Here is a 26,502-nt window from a genome sequence, read left to right as displayed (position 1 = left end):
CCTTACAAACATAAAATACAATTATGGAAGTCTTAGAGACGTGTTTGTACAGAGCTATACCCTTAATACGGACACGATTCAATGCATCATCTGTCTTCTAATCAAAAACACATACGATGTGCTACAGGGTAGACCTACCTGATCTCCACGCTCTACGGAGGAATGCAAATGCAAATGAAAGTGCTGCTCGAGATCCAACTCGTGCAAGTCCTTCAACACCTTTGCCTACAGGTCGTGGGCTAAGGGAAAAATAAGTACATATGCATTCTGTCTGTACAGATCATTTAACAACTACATGTATTAGTAATAATTAAACAACGTATACACTTGACAATTTTGTAATTTATCTGTATACACACATATATGATTATACAATTTTCATAAAGAACTGTAATTGCCTCTTGAGAATTAAGATCATCAACATCAAGAATGTCAGCAACCAAAATCTAACCACATCTGTTCCTAAACTCACCTAATTCAATCCCAGACGACAAAAAGCTTCATACAGAATAAACAAACCAGACTGACATCATTGCCATAAGAGAAGTTTCGGAATGTACTCAGAGTGAACTTAACAATGGCTTACTAAAAATACACAGGTACAAGATACTTCACACATTTATTGCTTATCCAGGCTGTATATACCACTGGTGTATTTGATCTGTATAAACTAGATTCACAGACTTCTTTATGTGACCCTTCAATTACAGATAACTTCATCAATTTTGTCACTGTCTTTCCACTCAAGTGACCTATGTCCCACTTACCTCACATACCTCACTTTGTATCCTCTGTACTGGTTTGTGTACAGAAGAGAGATAGCTTGAATTTGTATTAACACCCAAGAAACTTAAAAACATTTCTACCAACTTTACTTTTCAATCAAATCATCACATTAATCAAGTAAACTTTTAATTCTCTACTGTTTTCTCCTAGGAAGACAATCCTTTTATTTTTATTTCACAAGACAATGAAAGTGAACTTCTCAGAACTTCTTCCAAGAGAGAGAAATTTTAAACTGGCATTTTTAGCAGTCTGGTAATTTAAATACACCAGAACTGTAATAAATTCTTCAGAGAACGGACTATTCAGTGAAAGGCATCACTGTCAGAACAGTCCCATAATAAGTAGTCTACAATCCTACTTACTGTCTCCTTCAATTTTTGAAGCTACAGATAAGCTAACAAAAATGTCTTTTCTTGAATTGATTGCTCAGTCAGACAGCAGTCTAATTCAACAATTGACAAGCTTCTTTAATGCCTCACTTGACAGAATTTTTTCTATTTTTAGGTCAAAAATCTATCTAGACATCAAAGGCAACCAGACAATTTATTATTCAGCTGGTTCTCTGGAAACATTTTCATTTAAGTGTCTGACTAAAACATTTCTTCTTCAAGTTAGGGAAAACTATGTTCAATTTTAATGTATTTGCATTTTTAAATTTGTTAAATTGTTATGCACATAATTGAACAAAAATTAATAAAAAATAAATAATACAATTGGAGCTACGTAATGTCCACCAGCATCATTCATGGAATCATAGAATTACCCAGGTTGGAAAAGACCTTGAATATCATCAAGTCCAACCGCAGCCTAACTAGTACCCTAACTCTAAAAACCCTCTGCTAAATCATATCCCTGAGCACCACATCCAAACGGCAATTAAACACATCCAGGGATGATGATTCAACCACCTCCCTGGGGAGCCTATTCCAGTACCTAACTACCCTTTCTGTAAAGAAGTGCTTCCTAATATCCAGCCTAAACTTGCCCTGGCGCAACTTGAGGCCATTTCTCCTCATCCTGTCATTTGTCACTAGTGAGAATAGACCTGCCCCACTCTCACTGTAAGAACCTTTCAGGTACTGGAAAGACGGCAATAAGGTCTCGCCTCAGCCTCCTTTTCCCCAGACTAAACAGCCCCAGCTTCCTTAGCCTCTCCTCATAGGGCTGATTCTCCAAGCCCTTCACGAGCCTCAATGCCCTTCTCTGGACCTGCTCCAGTACCTCCATGTCTTTCCTGTGCTGAGGTGCCCAAAACTGAACACCCTACTCCAGGTGAGGCCTCACCAGTGCCGAGTACAGGGGCAGGATTACCTCCCTAGTCCTGCTCACCACACCATTCCTGATACAAGCTGGGATGCCATTGGCTTTCTTGGCCACCTGGGCACACTGCTGGCTCATATTCAGCCAACTGTCCATCAGCACAACAAGGTCCCTTTCCATCAGGCAGCTTTCCAGCCACACCTCCCTGAGCCTGTAGGATTGCCTGGGATTGTTGTGACCAAAATGCAGGACCCAACACTTGGCCCTATTGAAACTCACGCCGTTAACCTTGGCCCATCAATCAAGTCTATCCAGATCCCTCTGTAGTGCCCTTCTCCCCTCAGGCAGATCAACACTCCCTCCCAACTTGGTGTCGTCTGCGAACTTACTGAGGGTGCACTCAATCCCCTCATCCAGATCATCAATGAAGATGTTAAACAGAAGCAGCCCAAGCGCCAAGCCCTGGGGGACGCCGCTCGTGACCGGCCACCAACTGGATTCCACTCCATTGACGACAACTCTCTGGGCCCAGCCAACCAGCTCTTCACCCAGCGGAGCGTGTGCCCATCCAAATCACGGGCAGCCAGCTTCTCTACCAGAATGTTACGGGGGACAGTGTCAAAGGCCTTACTGAAGCCCAGGTAGACCACATCGACAGCCTTACCTTCATCTACCAAGCGGGTCACCTTGTCATAGAATGAAATCAGGTTAGTCAGGCAGGATCTACCGCTCATAAACCCATGCTGTACCCACTGATGATGAACCCATGAACCCATTCATGACATGGCCTCTCCACACATTCTAGCTGAGTAGAACAAAAGGAATATATCAGTGGAAGTATGATTATAGCTCAAAGAGTAACAGCTACAGTATGAACTGACACTGCACTTCACAACATACTGGTAACCGAATGGTAGAAAAATAGATTAAATAGATGGACCACTCACTGAATAAGGAATTGGCTGGATGGTAGCACTCAGAGAGTTGTAGTCAATGGCTCAGTGTCCAAGTGGAAACCAGTAATGATCAGTGCTGGGACTGGTGTTATTTAACACCTTTGTAGGTGACAAGGACAGTGGGTCTGAGCGCACCCTCAGCAAGTTTACAGACAAGCTGAGGAGTGCAGCTGACATGCTAGAGAGAAGGGATGCTATCCAGAGGGACCTGGACAGGCTTGAGGGGCGGGCCCATAAAATAAATACAACAAGACCAAGTACAAAGTCCCACACCTTGGATGGGCAGGGAATGGCTTGAGAGCAGCCCTCAGAAGAAGGATTTGGGGGTGCCAGCTACGGAAAGCCTCAACATGAGCCAGCAGTGCATGCCTGCAGCCCAGAAGTCCAACAGTATCCTGACCTAAATCAAGAGAAGCATGGCCAGCAGGTCAACAGAGGTGATTCTGTCCCTCTCTGCTCTTGTGAGACCCCACCTGGAGTACTGTGTCCAGTTCTGGGGTCCATTAACACAAGAAGGACATCACACTGTTGGAGTGGGTACAAAGGAGGGCCACAGAGATGATCAGAGGGCTGGAGCACCTCCCTAAGAGGACAGGCTGAGACAGTTGGGGGCCCTTCAGTCTGGAGGCTGAAGGCTCCAAGGGAAACTTATAGTGACTTTCCAGTACCTAAAGGTGGCCTCCAGGAAAACTGAGGAGGACTTTCTTTTTATAAAAGCATATAGTCACAGGATGTGGGGAAATGGTTTTAAACAGTAAGAGGGTAGACTTAGACTAAATATTAGGAAGAAATTCTTTACTGTGAGGGTGGTGAAACACTGGAACAGGTAAGAGAGGCTGTGGATGCCCCCTCCCTGGAAGCATTCAAGGCCAGGCGGGATGGGGCTTTCAGTAGCCTGGTCTGGTGAAAATTGTCCCTGCCTATAGCAGGGGAGTTGGAACTAGATGATCTTAAAGGTGCCTTCCAATCCAAACCGCTCTATGATTCTATGAATTACAATAAAAACCCATCAACATCATAAGTAAACATCTGCCAAGGAGGAAAACTATATGGTAGATAGTACCAGTTATCTTAAGAAATATAAACTTGTCCATGTCTGAGAACAACTTGTTACCTTTTCTTGTCCACAGTAGGCAGGGGGACACTATTGCTTTTCCACTTCACTTTGACGTTCTCCTGAAGAACTGTTCTATTCAATGCAATAAAATATCGTTCCAGGATAACAAGTCTCTGCTTTAGCCGCATAGCTGAAAGAGCTGTTGTGGCAGTTTGTGTAGCCAGGGTTTGTTGTTCCTTCACTAGTACATGTAGGCATTCTTTCAATTCATTCACATCTAGAAATCAGAGAAAGATAAGCATTCATCTTTGTTACATACATTGCCAACAAACATAAAGACAAATAAAAAAACATTAGTTGACCAGAAGTTTGAATTGCAAAACCCAGTGAAATTCACTGCTTCTATATTTAATGTGCAAATGCTAATTAACAGTATGTATTACTTCATTACAAGGCGTATTTAACAGGTGTTTAGACAAAGACAAAGGTTATCATCAAAACTGGTATTGTGTGAATACATCTGAACCTTTGTATTTCATGCCTGAAATTAAAACAACACAGAAAATGTTTATGCAAGTGCTCCAAATAAACAAGCTACACGGCAAACTCTTATCAGCAGCAGGCCTCAGAGCTAGACTTCTAAGTGCAAGCAACAACACGGCAAATACATAGGAGGGCCTACTTTCATTTTCCAATGATATACATTATCTTAAGTTTCTCAGAAGTCATAGAACAACTCTCAGAAGCAATAGGGTCACTGCCAAGAAGTGGTTAGAGTCTGAAACAAATTATGTGAGAAATTTAAAAGACACAAGTACCATCAGCAAATTGAAGATGTGGCCTAACAGCAGATAACTAATTCTTTGCTAACCAGAAAACCATTCAACAGCGTACAATCCTAATGACATAAAACAATGACAGCCCCAAAACACTGGAAAATCAGGATTAGGAAACAGTGTTTTGTTGTTGTTGTTTGGCTGACTTGTTTAGTTTTGTTTGGGTTGGGTTTTTTTGGTTGGTTGGTTTCTTTTCCATTCTCTGTAGATTTATTTCCTAGGATAAGGATCTTTCCTTCTCAAGAGAGGTTTTTCCTTCCCCCTCTATTTGTCTGATCACCAATCAAGGAAACCCAAAAAAAAAAAGGAAAACCAACAAACAAAAAAAACCCCACATCTTTTGGAACAGCAATCTCCAAGCTATGGAAATTCACTAGTAGTAGTCATTGGAGTTCAAAACTGTATCTAACAAGGCATGAGGCTTTTTTTCCACATGTAACTCTAGAATCATAGAATCATAGAATCATAGAATCACTCAGGTTGGAAAAGACCTTGAAGATCATCAAGTCCAACCGCAGCCTAACCAGTAGCCTATCTCTTAAAAAACAACCACAAAACAATACCACAACAACAAACCTCTGCTAAATCATATCCCTGAGTACCACATCCAAGCGGCTCTTAAACACATCCAGGGATGGCGAAAATACATCAAAATTTTGTCCCACTCTGCAATGCGTCTCCGTATACCCAGGAGAGAATTCAAGTGGCCTTCTTTACCACTGTATCACATTGCACAGTTGCATACAGCTTGTTGTCAGCCACCAGCCCAGCCTGCTTTCAACACTGCTACTCACATTTCAGTATTTCATGTGTTAGATTCCTTCCCCTGAGGCAATCTGCATTTTTCCATCTATGAGGAACAACTTTCTTTTTTCAGTAAGAACAGATGAAAAAGCGTTTCTTGTGATCTAGATTTTAAAAACTAAACAATAGCAGCTATCATACACATTCATACTTTGATTCACTGAAGAATGTGACAAAAAAAGCCAAACTGCCCTTAAAATTTATCCTATTAAATTTCCTGAAGAAGTCGACGGTACGGCTGACAGTCAAGAGACTGCACACAACTACTTCAGATCTCTGTGCAAAGTAAGACAAAGCAAATGGCTGCTTAAAGCACATTTGGTTTGCTTGGCTTGGCTTTTGCAAGTCTTTTTAGCATTACAACCAAATAGAAGCTATTGGCAACCTTTAATGGATTAACATGTTAGTTTGCAGCCTGAAGCTCCAGCATACTTTGAGGTCAATAACCACAATTTTGAAGGAAAAGTCTCAGTTGTGAATTATTAGCACTACTCAGAAGCAATATAAAAATTGCTACATGTTCTGAGGCTAATGCTGTTACCTAAAGTGTGCTTTAGCATTTACTTGTAACAGAACACGGTCAGTATCGTGATCTCTCTACATAAGCCAGCAGAAAAGACAAACACTGTTTTCCTTCCCTTCGTAAATACAACCCAGCAATCTCTTAATACCACTGGGACACAACAGTGAAATAGGAAACAACCAATGCTTTGTTTAACAGATCAACTTTTATTTTTTAAATATTATTCCTTTTGGCAACCTATTTCATTCTGCAGGTTCATTGCCCAGATTGCATTCTCAAATATCCACAGGAATATTAAAGAAAGTCAATGAAAAAAATAACACTTCCATTACTGCTTATGTCTGGGGAAGACAAAGCCTACACTTAGTGCTATAGAAATCAAGTAGATCCCTGATTCAGTAGTCTATAAACAGAGCTATAGTATTTGTAAACCCCCCCAGCAGAAAAGTTATCTGAAGGTGAACAGTCCCTAAAATTGTTCCCAAGAGTTAAGAATGATATGCTCTCCTGTGACAAAGCCCTTCATTTCTAAATAACAGGCTTATTAAACATACGTCATGGGGATAGCTGGAAAGAAACAGAACACGCAGAGACTACATATATTCTGATCACAGTTCCTTACAAGGAAGTTTCCCTGAAATACTACAACTTCTCAATTCTAGAATTGGCTCCAATGATCCACATTACTTCTGTTCCCAAGATCCCAGCTACTCTGTTGCAACTGGTGATACAAACTACAATACAAACTCTGAATGCATAGAAAACAGAAACCTACAAAAGTACACAACATACATGCAAGTCAAGCAGCACAAGATTTCAAACTAACTGTTGCATAGTTCTATGTCTGTACATATAAATATATACCCATACACACGGCCTCCAGTATGGTCTCATGTCAAGTTCTTATCTCTAAATTGTTCAAATATGGGTTTGAAGGGTAGATTATTCAGTGAATAAGTAAATGCTTGGATGATCACAGCAAGAGGATTGCAGTGAACAGATCTATGTCCATGTGAAGGATGGTGTCAAGTGGTGTCCTCCAGGGGTTTATATTGGGTCCAGCACTCTTCAATAACATATATGGTGTATATGGTGTGATTGAGTGTACTCTGGGCAAATTCACTGACAATACTGAGCTGTGTGGTGAAGTTGACACAACAGAAGGAACAAATGCCATCCAAAGGGACCTGGATAAGCTTGAAAAGTGGGCCCACATGAATCTCATGAGATTTAACAAGGCAGTCCAAGTATAAGCTGTCGCACTTGAGTCAGAACAATCCCAGATATGCATACAGACTGCGAGAAGAACACACTGAGAGCAGCCCTGCAGAGAAGGACTTGGGGGTGCTGGTGGATGGAAAGCTGGACAAGAGCTAGCAGTGTATGCTTGCAACCCAGGAGGCCAAGTGTATCCAACATGGCATCAACAGAGAGCAGGCCAGCAGGAAGAGGGAGGGGATTGCCCCTCTAAATCTACCCTAATGAATCTCCATCTGGAGTACTGTGTCCAGGCCTGGGATCCCCAGCACAAGAAGGACATGGAGCTCCAGAGGACCTCCAGAGGAGGTCCATAAAGATTATCAGAGGGCTGAAACTCCTCTTCTATGAAGAAAGACTGAGGGAGTTGAGCATATTTTACATGGTCTGATAGTGAAAGGACAAGGAGGAATGTCTCTAAACTAAAAACAGGGGCGATGTAGGTTAGATGTTAGAAATACAACTCTTTACTGAGAGGGCAGTGAGTCCCTGGCACAGCTGCCCAGAGAGGTTACAGATGGCCCATCCCTGGAGACATTTAAGGTCAGGCTGGATGAGGTCCTGGGCAGCCTCAGCTAGTAGGTGGAAGCCCTGCCCACAGCAGGGAGTTGGAACTGGATGAGCTTTCAGGTCCCTTCCAATCTAAGCCATTCTGTGATTCTATGATATTCATAGTAGCACTCAGAAAATTCATTCCCAGCAGTTCAGCAATGCTTACTGGTGATAACCTGTAACATACTCAGCATCACATTCAGCAATCTGACAACTGATTTATTTGAGGAAAAAATGAACACTGCTGTAACTTTTTTAATACCTCAAAGGTTCAATTCTGTTTTAATACAGAAGATCAACATAATACTTCAAGATAACTGGAACTAAGATAGTCTACAAAAGTTTCAAAAGCAAGATTTCACAATGCTATCATTTCAGAAGCAAGTTATTTTGTTTTCCTGTCAACGAGTAAAGTCAAGTTAAGACAATATGAGAGTGCATAAAAGGAACCAATCACAATTATTTCATCACTTATTATGTGCAAAAATCTAATTTTCAAGCATTCAAACCTTCCAAGCATTCATTACAACACACTATCTTCAAATACTTCAAGACTACATGCAAAAATAATTTATTCATACGGAAAATTCGACTAAGCCTCATCAACACTCAAACCATTAATAAACTGAGTGATCAACTTCACTGACTTCAGCTGCAAAATTCTTCTCCTTTACTCTTCTCACTTGAACCCCTAAAAGTGTAGCCATTTCAGACTGTGAAGCGTAGGTAAAGTCTGGAACAGCTATTTCAGACATAATGTTAACTATAGCAATCCTACATCACAGTTATCTCAAAGCTGGGCTGTCTAACTTTATTAGAAGTAAGCTTTAAGGGAAGTCCTTCAGTTTTGTTTTAAGTGAGCTGTATCTACACACTTCCTATCTTCTCTTATTACACAAGCAAAATGATATTTTTTAAATAACTTCCTTTTCAGGAAGATTTAAATACATCAAGGAATTGACCAAGTGAAGTTGGCCAAATTTGAACAACATATATTACTAAGGAACTCAACAGACTAATGAGATAATAGCCTGTTAATAGTAATGATTCAAATTTCACACAAGAAGGTTACAGGGAACCCTTTAACCAAGTCCTTGATGCTAAACGTCCCTTACCACGCTCTGCTTTGTCAGTTATTTTATGAAGGATGGAGACGCATTATTTACCTAATCCATATGTACAATGTAAAAGCTGAAGTCATAACACGCAAGTTTAAATTCTATAGTTAACATTAGCAAAATACTTGTTAAGTGACAACTATAATCAGATACGTATCCGGCTGCCACAGAGAGATGTAAGGATTTTACCATCTTCTGTTAAAATTCATCGCACTCCTCCATTCCCACAGCAGCTAACATAACTACATGTCATCACTTCTTCATTCATCCTGCCAGAAATTCCCTGCATTAGAAGGAAAAATACCAGCAGTGTTTAACCTAGATCATTTGACAGAATAGGGTTAAGGAGTGATGCACTATTTGGTTATGTCAGCAAACTTAAGGGGGCAAAGCAGGCAGCTAAAGACTAACTTCTTAAATCATCTCAGCCACAGACAGAACACTAACCTGACATGAGTCTAAGACAGGTTGCCTATAAAGGCACGTCTGCTCCCTTGAATCCCTTTTTAAGATTTTAATAGGAATTACTATACTAAATGGCTTCTTAGCATTTATGACAGTAGCTCTTGCAGAAAACGCTGCAGGCTTCTAAGAGGTAAAGTGATGATCAGCAAAAACGCCCATATCAAACTGAAAGGTTTCAAGGACTTCCACTGGGCCACAAGTCTTAGTAAAGACAAATACAGATGATAGGACAGAGCAGTGGCACAGGCTGCCCAGAGGCTGTCAGGTGTCCTCTTTGGGGATCACCAGCAGCCCCCTGGATGTGGCCCTGGGCACCCCTGCTGATAAAGGGCCTGGAGCAGGTGGGCCCAGAACACAGTTTCTAATGGGTGGTTAGCCTTTAGCATCCTTCTTTCTGCACCCCTAAGCAAAAGATGCCCTTATTCCTATTCAGCAAAGACAGCAGTGAATATTTGCAAGCACAATCATAATGCTTCTCATTATGTGGTTGAATGCCTGATTTTCAGAATTTTATTGTGAGTAGAACTTTGAGTTGATGCACAAATATGCATATAACAGAAAGGCAAGAAGCAAGTCTTGTTTATGCCTTCACACATATGTTTTATGTTCCTCAGGGGGGTGTTTCCAGGGACATCCTCTAAAAAGCATAAACAGCAAGCAAGAGGATGCTTGTAGACAGTAACTTTCAAGTTAGACGTAGGGGGGACTGAAAATCTGTTTGAAGTGGCAACAAAAAGAAAAATGAAATGAAAAACAGAAATACACAACACATGAACTAGGCCCTGGTTCCTTCCACTAGTAAAAAGACTTGCTCTAGAATTAATTAAAAAACAGAAATTTCAATGCTATGAATTCTTCTAATTACGTCTGAACACAGTATAAACTTAGATTTATTTACCTAGCTAGTGTCCCTTATAGGATGAAAATTCAGCATGTTTTCCCCTTTCTTCCATAAGAAAGGCAGAGAGATTCCATTGCTGTTGCTAGTGACTTGTTTCTCAACAACAGCTCACTGAAATCACACAATTAATTTTTACCTCCATCTCCCTTAGGTAATGCCTCTTTAGCATTTCTCAGTGCAATTTGCTATGCTAGTACTACCAACAAAACAAGCCATGGTATTATCTATAAACAAGCTCTCACACAGGGAGACCTCCTGGATTTCTGTGTCATGATAGCGATTTACTGGCAAAACCGAGGGAGGGAGGGAGGGAGGGAGGGAGGTGATAGTAGTAAAACAAGACTTTTAAGAAGAATCAGAAGTACTTGGGTAACAACGAACACATAGCCTTGAGGAAACAGGACAAAGCGAAGTTGTTTTAAAGGAGCACTCATGTCAAAATGAGGACTGAACAGTTCAGTGCTGACATCAAGAGCTGAATATGAAATGGATGAACAATAAGAATCTAGAGAAGAAAAAAACAAAGTCAAACAATGACTTACTCACAATTTTATTACTATCTAATGCATCTGAACAGAATTTAACTCTGAGGAGGTGGGGTGATAGAAAGAAAAAAACAACTGCGACATCTTTGCCCTGGTTCTGGCAGTACAGTCATCTCAGCATAAATTACAACTGGGGATAATATTTTCCTTCTCTGAACTCATGCCAGGAGCACAAAACATGGAAAAGAAGACAAAAAGAATTGCTTCTCAAAGTGTTTTTTCAGCAGCTTTTTTTGTGCTTTCTCAAAATCCCTCAGCCCTAATGGAGGAAGGATGTCACAAGAGCTTGTGACTTGGATCAGCCCACTCAAGTTCAACAGCACGATCCTCCACACTTTATTGGCAAAGTAAGACTGTACTCACCACTTCCAAAACATGGATATACACAGTACATTATGAAAGCCAGAACCAGACAATACAAGACTGTAAATCATTAAACTCAACAGGTATAGCTCGGAGTGCTAATCTGAAACACAGACTTTATATGCCTCTTCAATTCTTTTTCTAAAAGATTTCCAAGCTCAAATCTCTAAATTATACTTTACTTGTCAAGGAATATTATATATATATAAGTAAAAACCCACAGTAAATCTTTCATTCCAACTTGATCAATAGGAATACATGTAAGAAATAATTCTTCTGAAAAAGCTCCTTCCCTCTTTTGACAAATATTCAAGGGTTCATTTTAATTTTTCAGAAAGGTGACAGAAGAGAAGCTGAAAAGAGTTTTATAAAAGCACCCAAGATTGAAACAATTCTCTGAATTTTCTTTTCCAAAAATGAATTACCAAGCCTCAGAAACTCGGATGATGCAAAAGGGAATTGACAGCTCTCTTTCTGACAAATGCAAAACTAAAAGTGTTACCTACCATCAGGAGCAAAAGCCGCATCACAATGCTCTATTAATAAAACACAATTGGGTTTACAGTATCTTTAAGGATCTGCCTGTCACAGACATTAACTCAGATCAAAGTGATGCAAACTTGAAGCACAAAAGGTAACAGATACCAAGGAATACAAATTCAGTATATGAAGCTAATGAATTATTACTATAAGCTCCATACATACATATATCCATTTTTATTTATTTATTTATTAATATTTTGTAAGAAATAATCAGAGGGTGAGCTTAAAGGACCGTCTCAATCAACTTGGTCAGTTGGGAGAAATTCAGTAAGACACACGGTATTTAGATTACCAGTTTTTACAATAGTTTTATTTTATCAACAAATACTAAACACAAATGCAATACAAAAATGATGTGATCTTTAGCTTACATCTCTTCAACACATTCCCCCTTCTTCAATACTCTCTCCTGCTCTCACTGTAATTGCAATTCTTCTCATTCCTCCTGCACTGCAAAATTCTGTCTGACTTCTAGAGTGACAGCAAGTCCTTCTGCCTCTCTGTCCTTAAGAAAAGGGACAAACTGGCTGGCACAGAGCACAGGACAACAGGCTGACAGCTGACCTGTGGCTCAACAGAAACAAGTGAAATAGCTTCCCCAGAAAACAACACTATGCAGATCTGGATTCTGGCACTAAAGAGACAGCCCTCTCACCAGGGACCCTCAAGTGCTTCTCAGTGAGGGGAAAGGAATAGGAGCATAACAGGTGTCTCCAAAGTTTGTACATGGCACCAGAACTATAAAACCAAAGTGAAGCTTCTGTACTGTTGTTTTCAAGCTTAGACCATTTCAAACAGCGGGTTTGCTGTACAGTAATAAGAAGCTATGAACTTCAACTGGCTTCAATATAAAAATCAGTACTGTACAGAGCATCAGAAGATGTGAACACACAGACCATTTCTCCTCTGCAATCACAGGTCAGATTACTGTTAGCAAAGGTCGGGACAGACAGTTAAATTAACAGACCTTTCCAACATTCCTCCCATGATTCGCTCAAGCTCCTCTACCAGACCATGAAATCAAAAAGAAAAATCACCTATTAAATCATTACTGCCTGCAGAAAATTCGGGCTTGAGAATCTAAGTAATTTCTTTTTAGCATCTGTAACTAGAAAGAAATATTCTAAAGACATCTTAACATTTATCTGAATAACTGCATTTGTTCCAAGTCAGTTTATCACTCCTTCAAGTAGCATGAGAGGTGTAAACTGACTCTCTTAAGTCATGACTCTAATTAAATCTGAAAGCAATTACAGTAAACATTTAACAGTTAAGCACTTATCAAACTTCTTCCACTAGCCTAACAGATGTATCTGTCAGCGAGTACATTTGATCCAATTACTCTGCAGCACTACAAAAGTAGTGATCAACCCAGAACATGTATTGCTTCAGCGAGAATCACCAAAATAACTGTAGTACCTGGTTGTTTGCCCCATACCCAGCTCTCAACAATCGATCTGGCCCTGTAAGTGGGTGGCGGAGCCTCTTCTTCATCTTTCTTTTCTTTGTCATTTTGCTCTTCTTTCTTTGATGCAGTTTGGCATTCAGTGCTATCATCTAAAGAAGGAAAAAAATAAAAGACCAGTTAAGCTCCTTCTCCTTTAAGCCAGTTCTAGATTAGAATGGTAAAAGGTGAAACCTGGAGCCAATTTTTACAGCCCAATTGTCTGCCATTAAGAGCAAAAAGGGGGGGATGTGGTATTCTATGTACCATGTTAACTGCCACAGGTGGTAAGTCTTATGTTACATTTCATAAGACTGTGACCTTAAAATCCAGAAACCACTGTTGTAACCTCCCAGGGAACTTTATTTAAATCCACAGCAACACACAAGGTCAGTACTGCAAAGACTGCACTTTAAATCAGAATTGGCTCCCAATCACCTGCACTTGTGCTGCATTTACTTTCATATTTCAGCACAGAAAATACAACAAATTGTCTTAATTTCAAAGTCAAAGAGATCTATATATTAGCACACTAATTTCATGCAACAATATTTCAACATCTCCAGTGTATCTATCATCTTAGTAATCATCAGCAATGAAAATAATACCACCGCTTTCTCCCTAAGCAATAGAAAAGCATTTGCAATCCTTTTTAAGAATTACTTTCACGAGGACAGAAAACAGACATTAGTCACTTATCTCAGTAATCAAAGACTGCATGAAAGCCCCACTTAGCTAAATACAGTCAATGTAGACAGCTGAAAGTCTCTCCTCATTCAAAGCAGGGATATGGATCCCCATACCTTCACCTTCAGTCGGTTCAATGTGATTGCTTTGCAATTCAGGGCTTTATAAGCAATCACATATGACTATGACCCTCACTTCTAAAAATAAACCACAAAGTTTCTCAAGACCAGCATTTAGAAGCAAGCCTTGAAGAGATTAGTCCCAGTCATTTTTTATCAGGCTCTTAAAAGCCACTGGTCCTCCACTCCTACCTGCCAGCCTGGACTACACAGACTCCTTCCCAGTCAGCGGAGCCACAACAATCCAAACAATCCCAACACCCACCCAAAAGCAGAAGTACGTTTCAGACAAGAAGAAAGAACCTTAAAGCTGCAGCCAGACACAGCACATCTATTGCACCTGCCCCACGCTCTCCTTGTATCCCACTTGGATAACAAAAGCTCTCAGAGCATACAAACACAACACAACCCAATTTCCAAAACATTCAGCTATTCTTTCCATCTGGCCTGGAAGAAAGGGGAAAAAAAACAAACAAAGAATTCTCATTTGATTGTAACCAGATCTGTGACTGCCTGTTTGTTAAAAATTTCTTTGGCTGGAGACAATAGCAACACCCACAATAAATGTTTCAAAGCTGTCTTATTTATTCAAGTTTAAACGTAAAGTCCGTGGTTCATAACCTGTAACACACAGTAGTACTCAAGGAGGTGGCACACAAAGACAAGGCAAACAGGAAAAAAGATTTAAAAACAAGAGACAACAGCACAATGAATGCTGAGGTTGAGCTTGTGAGATAAGGAAGGGATAGCAGAGGTCACCTGAGTGCAGGAAAACATCTGCATATTCCACTTTCAAGTAGAAACTATACTGAATATGACCCCTTCTCTCAAATAGCAATGAGCAGCCAACAGTCCAGCAATCATTAGCATGATAAAACACGTCCAAAACACAACTGAATAGAGCTGGTTTTATTCCAAAGCGCAAACAACATCAAAAGGCACAAATTCCACTATGCGGTTAAAACAAGCAACCTGTTGAGCCCCAGTAGTTTAAAATATTCCCACAGCACCACCATAATCTCAGTGTTTCTCCACTCACCCACACATCTACAGACACACTGCACAGCAGCTGGGATCTCAGTTAGTGGGAAGAAGGGTGTTGTGCCAAGACACTGTGTTTTGCAAAGAGCTCTAAGAGAACTTGTTATGCTTTATAGCAGATCCTTGGCAAACGCTGACAGCAAAGGGCTACGAACTTAGCTCCTCACTGCAAACAGAAGAGGTTCTAATCCAGGCTGGAACTTCATCTTTGTATTGTATAAAAATAACCACGACTTTAAACACAAGCAAATCCACAAGGAAGAGTTTCTTTAGTTTTCTGTGTGAGCAGAATAGGAAGGGGGAAGAGGGAAATGGGGAAGGAGCTGAGCTAAAAATCGCATTCAAAGCCCATGACAAATTGTTCCACACAGTCTTGTCACTATTCCTGCACAGTACCACTTTCTCTGTAGGGACAAAGCTGGTGTCAGTCTAAATTGAAAGGAATAGCACAGACCTCACAGTGATGGAAGCTCACTTACATGAAAGAAAAAGATTTTTTTAAAAGGAGCTCTCGTATTAAAAGGAACTTTTTACAAAAGGGAGAGTGGGGCAGGAAGGAGAAAATTTTGGGTAAAGACAGCATAGACCCAAATGACAAATAATGAGGCTGTCCGCAGAACAATGTATGCCAAAACAGGCAGAAGCTGACAGCCCATTTTAATTTAAAATTAACAGGTTGCCCAAGGAGGTTGTGGATGCCCCATCCCTGGAAGCATTCAAGGCCAGGCTGGATGTGGCTCTGGGCAGCCTGGTGTGGTGGTTGGCAACCCTGCACATAGCAGGGGAGGTTGAAACTACTTGATCATTGTGGTCCTTTTCAACTCAGGCCATTCTGTGGTTCTATGAAATTCATTATTCTCAGAATGAAATGTAAATATTGTAGGGGGGCAAAAGCAACTGTGTCACAGTTCTGGAATAACTTCCTCTTAACTATATTTTGGGTTATAATCTTAAACCTCCAAGTTCAAGTACGCATGCTCCAACTGAGCAACTAAAAAGCTATCCTCCCTCAGTTAAGTCAGCTCCCAAAGTAAAGCACAAGATGTCACCACGTGGGGTTATTATTATAGCCTAACCCCTCATATGAGCAGGTAACAAAATGGAAGCAACTAAAGGTGGAATTTACACTTCATATTCAGTGAAGAAAATAACTGACACTTCCTAATGGCCTCAGGTACCTATTAGAGAAAGATCTTGTGCTGCTCCTGAAATCCAGCAAACCCATCCAGTCAGGAATCCTGAGCAGAAGTAAAAACCCTGCAACTGTTTCCCAGCAGACAGCTCTATGAATAGCTTCACATGGATTGTGAGGCAATAGTTACACAGTATGCTTTAAGCAAGGGCTGCATTTAACAACTACTCTGAAATAGTGTTTGGTAATCCAAGATCCAGGAAATATATCAATTCCAATACAAAAAATAAAAATAAAAATAAAAATAAAAATAAAAATAAAAATAAAAATAAAAATAAAAATAAAAATAAAAATAAAAATAAAAATAAAAATAAAAATAAATAAAAATAAAAATAAAAATAAAAATAACCGCTTTTCTCTCTACTAACGCTGAAGCATAATAGCATTAGCATGAAGGCACCTCTTACATCCCCTTTTCCCTTAACCCAGAACCTCAGAGGACCAGCAATTTAACCAGTATGAAGCTGACAAAGGTTCAACTCTCAGTTAGGAGAGGAACAGAGGAGGAACCCCAATAACAGGACAGAGGTGTGAAGCTGATTCTATACTTCCGTATTAGAATTTAAAATGGTTAATTGAAGCAGGAATTCCATCTATGCAGAAGTTTGTGGAAACAACAACAAAAAAATTAGACTTGTGTGGTTAATTGACACCTTCAAAATGTCTAGTAATGACTTCCTAACTTATTTAATACTTTTCACTCTTTTCAGTACACAGTTTCCAGTACAAGGTATTCAACTGATTCCAATTTCCTGATGGCAGCGGTCTTTTAAGTACAAGTCATGCTACAAATGCACCTGTATTTGGGCATCACTGCTGTCACAGCTGTGCCCTCAGATGTCACTGGATGCATTCAAATACATTTTGCTGAACACATTAATCACACATACCTTTCTGAAAGTGCCATGAAGAAAAAACATGACTATACCTAACCAAATGTTTCCACTAATAGGAAAACATGTATACATGTTTGCACTTTTTTCCTAGAGTGAAAACGCATGCTTCACTACCAATAGCATATCCTTCCAGTCTACTCCTGCTGATTACCCACTGCAAGAATCAAGTGCCTCTTCGGAGCAACCCAGCCTGCAATAACAGAGCTGTAGCTCTAGTGAAGAGAAAGGAATTGCAACACATGAGTATAAATCAAACCTTCTTAAACAAGACCCAACAAAATGGTCTACTTACAGTACCATCTCTTATCACCAAATTAGTAAATGTAGCAGCAGCATATGAATAATGACATTAAAATACACTGCTTTTAATATAAAAATGATGGCATTTACGTTGGTCTGCCTTGTACCTTTCTCTTTCCACTTGATTTACATTTGTACATCATTTCTGCAAAAAACTACCTACCAACTAAACAGACTGAAATACTCCAGATTTAACCTTAATGAAGATGCAAATTCAGAGGTGCCAGCTGACCGCAATTTCTTCTTGTTTCGTGACTCACTACTGCCTAATGGAATCAAACACACAATCTGACCAACACTTTCCAAAACGAGCCATGATTAACAACCGTGAAGTTTAAGTCTAGTAAACGAGATGGTTATAGTTCACAAATCTTACAGTCCCAGCACAATGGCATTTAAGCAGGTTACCTTCACTGGGAGAGAATTTACACACTAATTATAAGAGCCAAGAGCCTGAGAAGGCTATACTCAAATACTGTAGCTTCACTTCACCCCTTCAAAGAGACAAAAAGGCAGACTAGTTATGCTATTTAAATCTAGCTAAAGATTCAAAGATGTCTCAGAAAATCAGCCTACCTAGAGCCAGTGCTATGTTTAAGAATAAAAAAATACAAAATCAGAGATACATGGGATTCTGGGTCATCCTGTGCATCATCTTTTCACAACTTCAGCTCAGGCCAAACAATGGCAGAGAATCACTTTCAGATGGATGAATATGTTCTGTGCATCAAGTTTCCTGAAGGAACACTTCAGTTAGCAATATTTTCTGCAAGCTACACTACTGATAAAGGCAAAACTAAAGGGTGTGCCAAACCAAGATATCTGAGAAAGCTTAAAACCATGAGATATCCAACACTTACTAATAAAACTATTCCTTCTATAAAATCTTGAGCTCATAAATCTCTCATAAGAGAATGTGATTGTTCATCCAAATAGAAGACAAAAAGAGAAAGCACCCCATGCTCAGTCAGACTGTGGGCATTTTCCATGAAGTGACTAAAAGGTCAGCCGAAGACCGTAAACAAAATTAGAAATAGCACTATTGCCTTCACCCCTTCCTCAGCCCAATTCCTTTATAGCATGGCCTCAGCTGTAAACACACTGAGCAAAGTAAGCAAGAGGACACTGCCAAGCCCTGCTCATCATAACACATCCGGTTATGATGTTCAGTTTCTGAAAACTAAAAAAAGATTTAAGCCTTCATTTTACCTTCCTACAGACTTTCAAGAAACCACTTTCAAGTTTATTTCATTCAAAATACAAAACACTGGCAAATTTCATTAGCAGTTGAAAAGAAACCAAAGTTCTGCTATAGAATTCTGAATTCCATCTTCATCGTCACAGGAGAAGAAAAAAAAAAAGAAGCAAATACTTAAGAAAAGTCATACCTTTTCTTGGAGGTAGTTCACCATTCTGTGTAAATTCTGTGCCAGGATACACAATCTCCCCATCTTTTACCATTTCATTCCACAAACCACAGAGTCCGTCTCGCGTAAAAGCCAGCTGTTAAAAATAAATTATAGATAGTTACATGCGATTGTATTTTTCCTAGAATCAACCCAGATGAAATAAAGAAAAAATAAAATAAAAAACCACCATGTATCATCTCACTAGTAAATTCTTTGAGTGTGTCTGATAGAGACTTGCATCATCTGATTCTCCAGCAATGCTGTTTTCAGATTAAAAACTCAAAGCAGTCATTGTAAAGTAGACTCAAAAACAGCAAGATGGTTTCTTTTTTGTTGAATAATTCTCCTCAAAAGCATGTTCTGATCACTTCAAAACTACATGAGTATTCAAAACGGCATCATGCAGTAATTTGGGTAATTATGTGAGGGAAATCCCTTTCTCCCCTCAGGAAAAGCCATGCTACATGAAGTCAAAAAAATGGGGAAGCGTGAAAGAAGTCAGCACAGCCTCCTTTCCAGTAACTAAGGAGCAGAGCAGTCAAGCAGAACACACGACAACCAGACCATGCATTCGTAGCCACACTCAGTCAGTTCAAACCACCCTGCTGTGCAGAACCCTGGTCACAACCCTCCTTCTTCCTTCCAGCTGCTACAATGCTTCCTCTCACGTGCAGACTAATGCGTTTGTGTGAGCATCTGCTGAACCACATTATGGGACTGATGAAGACTAAAGCAAGCTGTGCTCAGGGGAAGAAGAGCCAGGGGCTGGCTAAGCTTCAGCACAGGTCAGTTCCCAGTAAACCAAGTGTGTAATGAGACAAATACAGTGGATCAAATGGCAGAATCCTGCTAGCATGAAATTCTCACAAAACTATAAGACTGGCCTCCCAAGGATTTACCAATTTGCACCTCCCTTGAAGAACCCCACTGACCAAGATAACCTCATATTCTCCTTCTGATGCTCTCTGCTTTTCGGGACACTGTAAAACAGATGCCTACATCAAGTGAACTCCTTAATAAACTGGCTACTATTTGCAAACATATAGCCTAAGGGAGAAAGGGAGTAAGTGAAACTAGATAACAGAACGCCTTCAGTATTCCAGAGCAGTGTAGTGGAGGCATATAAGAAAAATCCTGAAAGCTTACTTAGAAGCATCTTTGTAACATAACTGTAACTAACATTCAAAAACCAAAATGTTTTAACTGAGGAATAATACAAATAACCTATACAACTGTTGCAAATATTTGCCACTATACATACAAGTCCACTTAACACTTTATCAGTTTCCTAAAGATGTTTTAGGAAAGGTTACAGTTAGATGGAGAAGGGAGACAAGTTTGAAAGTAAAGAAACATTGGACTTTTTTTTTTTGTAGCAAATAATAATTATCTTTTAGCCAGAAAAAAAGCACTTAAGGAACAATACTTACAACTTATCCACGTGTCATAGCTGAAGGCAACTCAACTCCAACTGTAACAAGTTCACCATTAATAAGTTCAGTGTCCAGTAGACACAATAAAAAGTAAACTGCCGCTACAGTAGCCAACAGTTGAAGTTGGGGTTTTCAAGGAATGATGGGGCACGCAGCTGGGAAGCAGCTTTGCAGAACAGATCCCAGGTGCCTGGTGGACACCAAGCTAAACATGAGCCAACAACATGCTGAAAGTTATGGAGCAAATCATCTTGGGTGAGATCACACAGCATGTGCGTGGTGTCCAGGGGATCAGGCCCAGCCAGCACGGGTTCATGAAGGGCAGGTGGTGCTTAACAAACCTCATCTCTTTCTATGAGCGAGTGACCAGACTGGTAGATGAGAGAAAGGCTGTTGATGTAGTCTACCTAGACTACAGCAAAGCCTTTGACACGATCTCCCACAGTAGTCTCCTGGGGAAACTTTCACAGATATTCTCCAGGAGTGCATCATACTTTACTGCCCTTCATCACTTCTGACGTACTGAGGTTGTAAGTACAGGAGTACAAGCCTAACACTGTCCCACTAGACACTTGACTTACGTAAACATCTTTCCCTCTAATAATTCAGTAACTACATCTGTGATGTTTAAAGAGCTTTATTTGACAAACTCAGTAAGTTCTCTCTGAATGTTTGCAACTAGCAACACCTCCAGAAACGTAACCCCTGTAAATTTACCACAAGAACCCCAAGTCTGTTTGCCCTACCATCCATACACTTTCTTCCCAAGCCTGAGACAACAGCAAAGCTTTACTCCACCCCACTAAACAGCACCCTTCAGCCTCAGAATACATTCTTAATTCTCTTACTCCTTCCACCACATTAAAGGCCATTCCCCATGCTCAAAATCTGTCATCTTTCCCATGGCACCTCTTGACTTTCTTTCAGGTAAGACAGCAATCTCATCTTCTACACACCTCATAATCACAAACCCCTGCCCACTTCCATCATTTATCACACATACTCATATCCAGACCATGTCTTCTTATCTTTGCACTCCTGAAGTACAGATTGCTCCAAATTCATACCTCCCTCAGAGATCAGGACCTCAGCCCTATCCACTTCTCCCAAGTCAAAAAAGGGCCTGAAGAGACTTGAAAGTGAACTACACTGTAAACTACGCAGCTCTTTCCCTAATCTTTAGCTAATCTTATTGCTACAGTTAAACTGTAATTTATTCTGTCTGGTACAAGATTTAATTAAAGTCAAAAGTGTATCTAGTTTGCTGATGTATGCTGTTGCTATCATCCAAGGAGACTAGCAGTGAAATTCTGCCCCCTCATATCCCTTTCCCCCTACCAGCTCTACAGAACAAGGCACTGGTGTTAGTGTTTCTTTAAATTTTAAGAACACAAAGTATTGCAAATGCAACTGGATAAGCTTCTGAGAATTCTCAAAGCAAGATTTGCTTTCAGTAGGTTATTTAAAAATTAAATAAATAAATAAAAATCAGAAGCTGTGACTTGGATCTAAAGTCAACCACTTTAAATCAGACAAAGCTTATTCCATGTGGTCCACAGATCATGTCCTTGATGTGGTTTCATGAACTTCCCTGCAACAAGCATAGGAGCCTCTACAAAACTTAACTCGAGCTCAAGAAAAATCATGCAAGAAAAGAAGAAAAAAAACATCAAGAGGACTTATCCAGGTAGGACTGCTGTTTATGTAACTGCATTGGAAACAGAAGATAGTCATAAACGTCATTATGGATTTAAAATATAAGCTACTTAATAATCTTCACCTCAGAATTGTCAGCATTTGAGGGGGTGGGGGTGGAGAGAAATCTGTTCCTCTACTCAGCTACTTCTGCATTAGCCAGTTATTAAACATTAATTAAAACAAGGTTTTTCTTTAGAAACAGATGAAAAATATTTTCAATGCAGAAACAGTTTAGAAAATCACAAGAGAAACAGTAAATCCTTTCCCAAATCCCTCCGCTGTTTTTGCTCTTTTGATTCTTTATGTTTGCTTCCTTCTTCTGTTGTCTTTCTTTTCAGTGTTCCATCTAGCTTCCTTCCTTTCCTGACAAAGTATGCCTTGAGACCCCAGCTGCTAGAAAAAGTACAGTGAACATCATTAGGTTTAACACGTTGCTTTAAAACTCAGATAACAAAGACAGTTCAGCAGTAGTCTAGTTGTTTCTATAAATCTGGGTTTAAACTAGAAGTGTCCCCTTGTTGACAGACTACCAGGCTGCCATTTGTAGAAGTTTATTAACAGTTGACAGTCACATGTCAAGAAAAAAAAATCAAATCTTACCCTTAGATTTGGCAGAGAAATTCTCTAACTTCCTCCATTTGCAGAGCAGTAGCTCTGACTAAGCCCAAACACTTGCACACTGAATTTAATTTCATAGTATCATAGTATCGTGCGTGTTGGAAGGGACCTTAGAGATCATCGAGTCCAACTCCCGGGATTCGAGCCCTCTGTGTAGCAGAGCAGCACTTCTGCCACTTGCGCTACAGGGGGATTCGAACCCCGGGCCTCTGGTGTTGCAAGCGGCAATTTCTCCAGCCTTTCACTTCATACTCAGCATATTCCTTACTTTCCCCATGGAAATCACTTGTTTTGAAGGGACAGCATTACTTCAATTTTAAAATAACTAAGAATTCTGTACTGCAAACTTTGTTAACCTTAAGAAATGTAGTAGTTTTGATTTGCAGTTTACCCTTCTTTTTTATCAGAATGCTGAATCTAAGGAGAAAATGAACAGGAAATCCACAAAACAGAAAAAGCAATTTACACTAAGCTTCTTGCTTGAAACAGTCAAGATATCATTTATTTACATCACCTTACAAGCAGGAATACCAATCTAGATGCTAGAACAGTTAATCTTTCATAAAAATCAGAACGCCAAATTACACTTTAGAGAGAAGCTGAAAAGGTTTGGGACAAATGCAACTCTTACAGGTGGCTGATTCATCTTAACAGCTCTCTCAGATCTGGGCAAAAACAAAATGACAAATACCCTGCTAACCATGAACTGAATGAAATGAAAATGCATCCTATTCTTACCGTAGATAGTATCTGTACCTTCACTACTGCTTAAAGTATTTCTCCCTTCTACAGGAAAATGAAAGCCTTTCTCCCCTGTCCCTAGCTATTAAGCACTATAGTCCTCCCCCAGGATACAGAATAAGCAGACCAATAAACATCAAATGCACACAAGCATCCCATTAGATGACTGATTCTACTTCTTCATTATTCAACCATCACTAATTAAAGTTCTCTGCATAAGGTTCCAGAAGGGTAGCACAGTACGTTCACTTAATTGGAACTATTTTAAGCACAATTTGACTTGGCAAAGTGGATATCTAGGTTTAAGTAAACTATTTTAATCTTGCCTTCCTCTTTTTTTCTTTAAACGTTTCTCTTTCCAAAATGGATGTCTTTATTACAGCAGCCATTAAAACACAATCTCCCTTTGCATATAGATTTTGTTCCCACCCATAAAAGATAAAACATAGGTAGGTGTTTTAAAATGCATTAATTCAAACCTAAAAAATGACTGGGAATGTAACAGGTGACTTTCCAACGGTAGTAGCAAAGTCCTGTTTTATTATTTACTAAGATAACTTCACTGTTAGATCATACAGAACACTACTAACATTTGCATTTAAGAAAATGTTACATATTGTATTACCGATGTAATCTGAGATAAATCATTTGAATTTTTCAGCTACTATAGCAGGTCGTGTTCTTTCAGACAACGCAGAGCCTAACTTTGCTCCAAGAGGAATTAGTAATTTAGTAAGAACAGATAAAAATGATAACATTTGGAAAACAAAGCTCACAAAATGAATGTGTCTAGACATTGGTCTAGATATAAATTACGCTAGCAGCCATAAAACACGATACCAGGTCAATTCCTTACAAAAATCACTAAAAAGATCTGAAACAGATATGGGCGACACACAGGTTCTTTGTAGAGCATTTTAGATTCCTGTAATAGTATTGATCAAATTAGTTTCAGATAATTTAGTATCAGCAAAACTAACATTTCATACCGCTTCAGTTACTGCTGCAGGATAAAGGCTCACTTCTGCTACAAAAGGACATTTGTCTTTAGTATTCTCTTAACAACAGTAATAATATGCTACAGTACAGCACACTGCCTTTGTGTATTAACACAAACATCCTAAAACTGAATAAGGACATTTAAATTTGGCCTGGATACAAGCTAGAACAGTAACACTAAAAGGTGATTAGACACAATCCATATCCAGGTATCATTCCTTTCTTATTACATTAATACCACCATATTACATACTATTACTAATGCACATAATGTTATAGTATCATTTATTACATTATTAATGCAACATTGTCTTGAACTAAAGAAGAATCGAATGATCATCTGAGAGAATTCAGTGCCTTTAAGCTTTTAACAATAGCTGCCATAGACATCAGTCTGGTAGCAGCAGCAAAAAAATGGAGGAGTCAGACTTTGGAGACCGCTAACTAACCTAAAGAAATATTATCCTTCAGTTCTAATTATATTCCTCATGTTAAGCAACAACAAGGAACTTAAATAGCAAAAAAAAAAGCTAATTTTAAAGATCGAGTGATCTCTGTGTGTCTTCTAAGTATAAGGATTCCCCAGTATAACCTTCTCCAAAGAATTCCACCAACACACTCCTCGACTGTTGCATAGCAAAAAGATATATAAAGCTGGCTGCCAAGTAGAGTGCCAGCGTCAAATCCTAAGAAATAATTTATAGTCATTTTGATTCATTCACTTAAATCGGCGTGTCTTTCTTCAAATCTCTCCTGTATTACAGTCTCCAGTATTACAATCATAATTTCAATTTCTGTTGATGGTCCTTTGAAAACTGACGAGGCCTTTCTGCGGTCAGCAGGTAAAAATATATGCCGCAGGAAATCTGCATGTTCGGAACACAGAGTGATATAGGATTTACACCTATAAAGAGACTTCACAAGTAGCCAGGTCATGCTAGTCGATCAGTAACTAAAATAGTCAATCATGCAATAGAGAAATTCCCCAGGGCCTAAAACCCCTTTACTTGACAGAAGACAGCTGCCACTTAATACACCAAAAGGAGCGATACAAGATCCATATATACTAATCCCTTTTTTTTGTTGTTGTTGTTGTTGGACTTGTGTAATAGACTTTGATTTGCTAACCTCATAAGAAAAATCACATCGTACCTTGGTGGCCTCTTCACGTTCCAGAGAAGGGATGTTTGTATCCAGGAGATCACAAACGATTACTGTTCTTTTAGCTCATTAATCTCATTATTTCGGCTGGAGTATGATTGGAAGAAAGCAAAGGGAATACCCTTGCAATTATAAGGCAAGTAAATACCAAGTCTAACTTGTTATTACTTGCAAGGAAGTTTTGTGGAGAAACTCGTTCATAGAAATTTGTTATAAATTAAGATTTCTTATTGTTTAATGCAATTGTTACAACCCATTGACTGCATGAACATCCCACAGAGGACTTTGTAACTGGAAGGAAAAAATATCAGCTACAATTTTCTTCTATTCTGCAATAGCCAAAGCAATGCTACAACTCAGCATTCAGTGTCCAGAATAGTACTGTTATATTTCTTAACACATTCATCTTCAAATTGTTTTGTACTATGTTTATTTACCTCCTATGCCAAAATAACTTTGAACAGAAACTTCTAGGTCTAGAAAGAATAACAGAGGAAAGACAGAATCACCTCGTCAAATCAAGACCAACTCCTGTCATTTTATAGCATTTACATACAAAACTTGTTGTAAAATGTATCCTTCAAGGCTCTGTTATTCCAGAATCTGATTTAGCTTCTCAGATGTAAAATACTGCAGGGAGGCTGCTTCTGGATCACAACTACCCAGTAACAGACACTTGTCTAAATGCAACAGCTGAACTACCCAGACCATCCAGGATGCAATTTTGGGTAAAGTCACACGGGATCGATTTATTTCTTAAAATTCTTTATCTGTATCAAAACGTTAACATCAGCTTGC

General features: G+C 39.4%; 1 protein-coding gene across 7 annotated transcripts in view; it reads right to left on the bottom strand.

Annotated features, from left to right (window-relative positions):
* HERC2 (HECT and RLD domain containing E3 ubiquitin protein ligase 2) overlaps window positions 1–26,502 on the bottom strand; it is a 101,350-nt gene that overhangs the window by 73,329 nt on the left and 1,519 nt on the right. For all 7 annotated transcript variants that reach the window (XM_072334393.1, XM_072334449.1, XM_072334421.1 and 4 more), the window contains exons 3-6: window positions 19,034–19,148; window positions 13,386–13,523; window positions 4,117–4,336; window positions 139–239 (exon numbers count right to left, since the gene is read on the bottom strand). In XM_072334393.1, the coding sequence (XP_072190494.1) occupies window positions 139–239; window positions 4,117–4,336; window positions 13,386–13,523; window positions 19,034–19,148 (574 nt within the window). The remainder of the gene's footprint in view (window positions 1–138; window positions 240–4,116; window positions 4,337–13,385; window positions 13,524–19,033; window positions 19,149–26,502) is intronic.

The sequence above is a fragment of the Excalfactoria chinensis genome, chromosome 1, assembly GCF_039878825.1.
Source record: "Excalfactoria chinensis isolate bCotChi1 chromosome 1, bCotChi1.hap2, whole genome shotgun sequence".
NCBI lineage: Eukaryota > Metazoa > Chordata > Aves > Galliformes > Phasianidae > Excalfactoria > Excalfactoria chinensis.
This window is presented reverse-complemented; position numbering and strand designations above follow the sequence as displayed.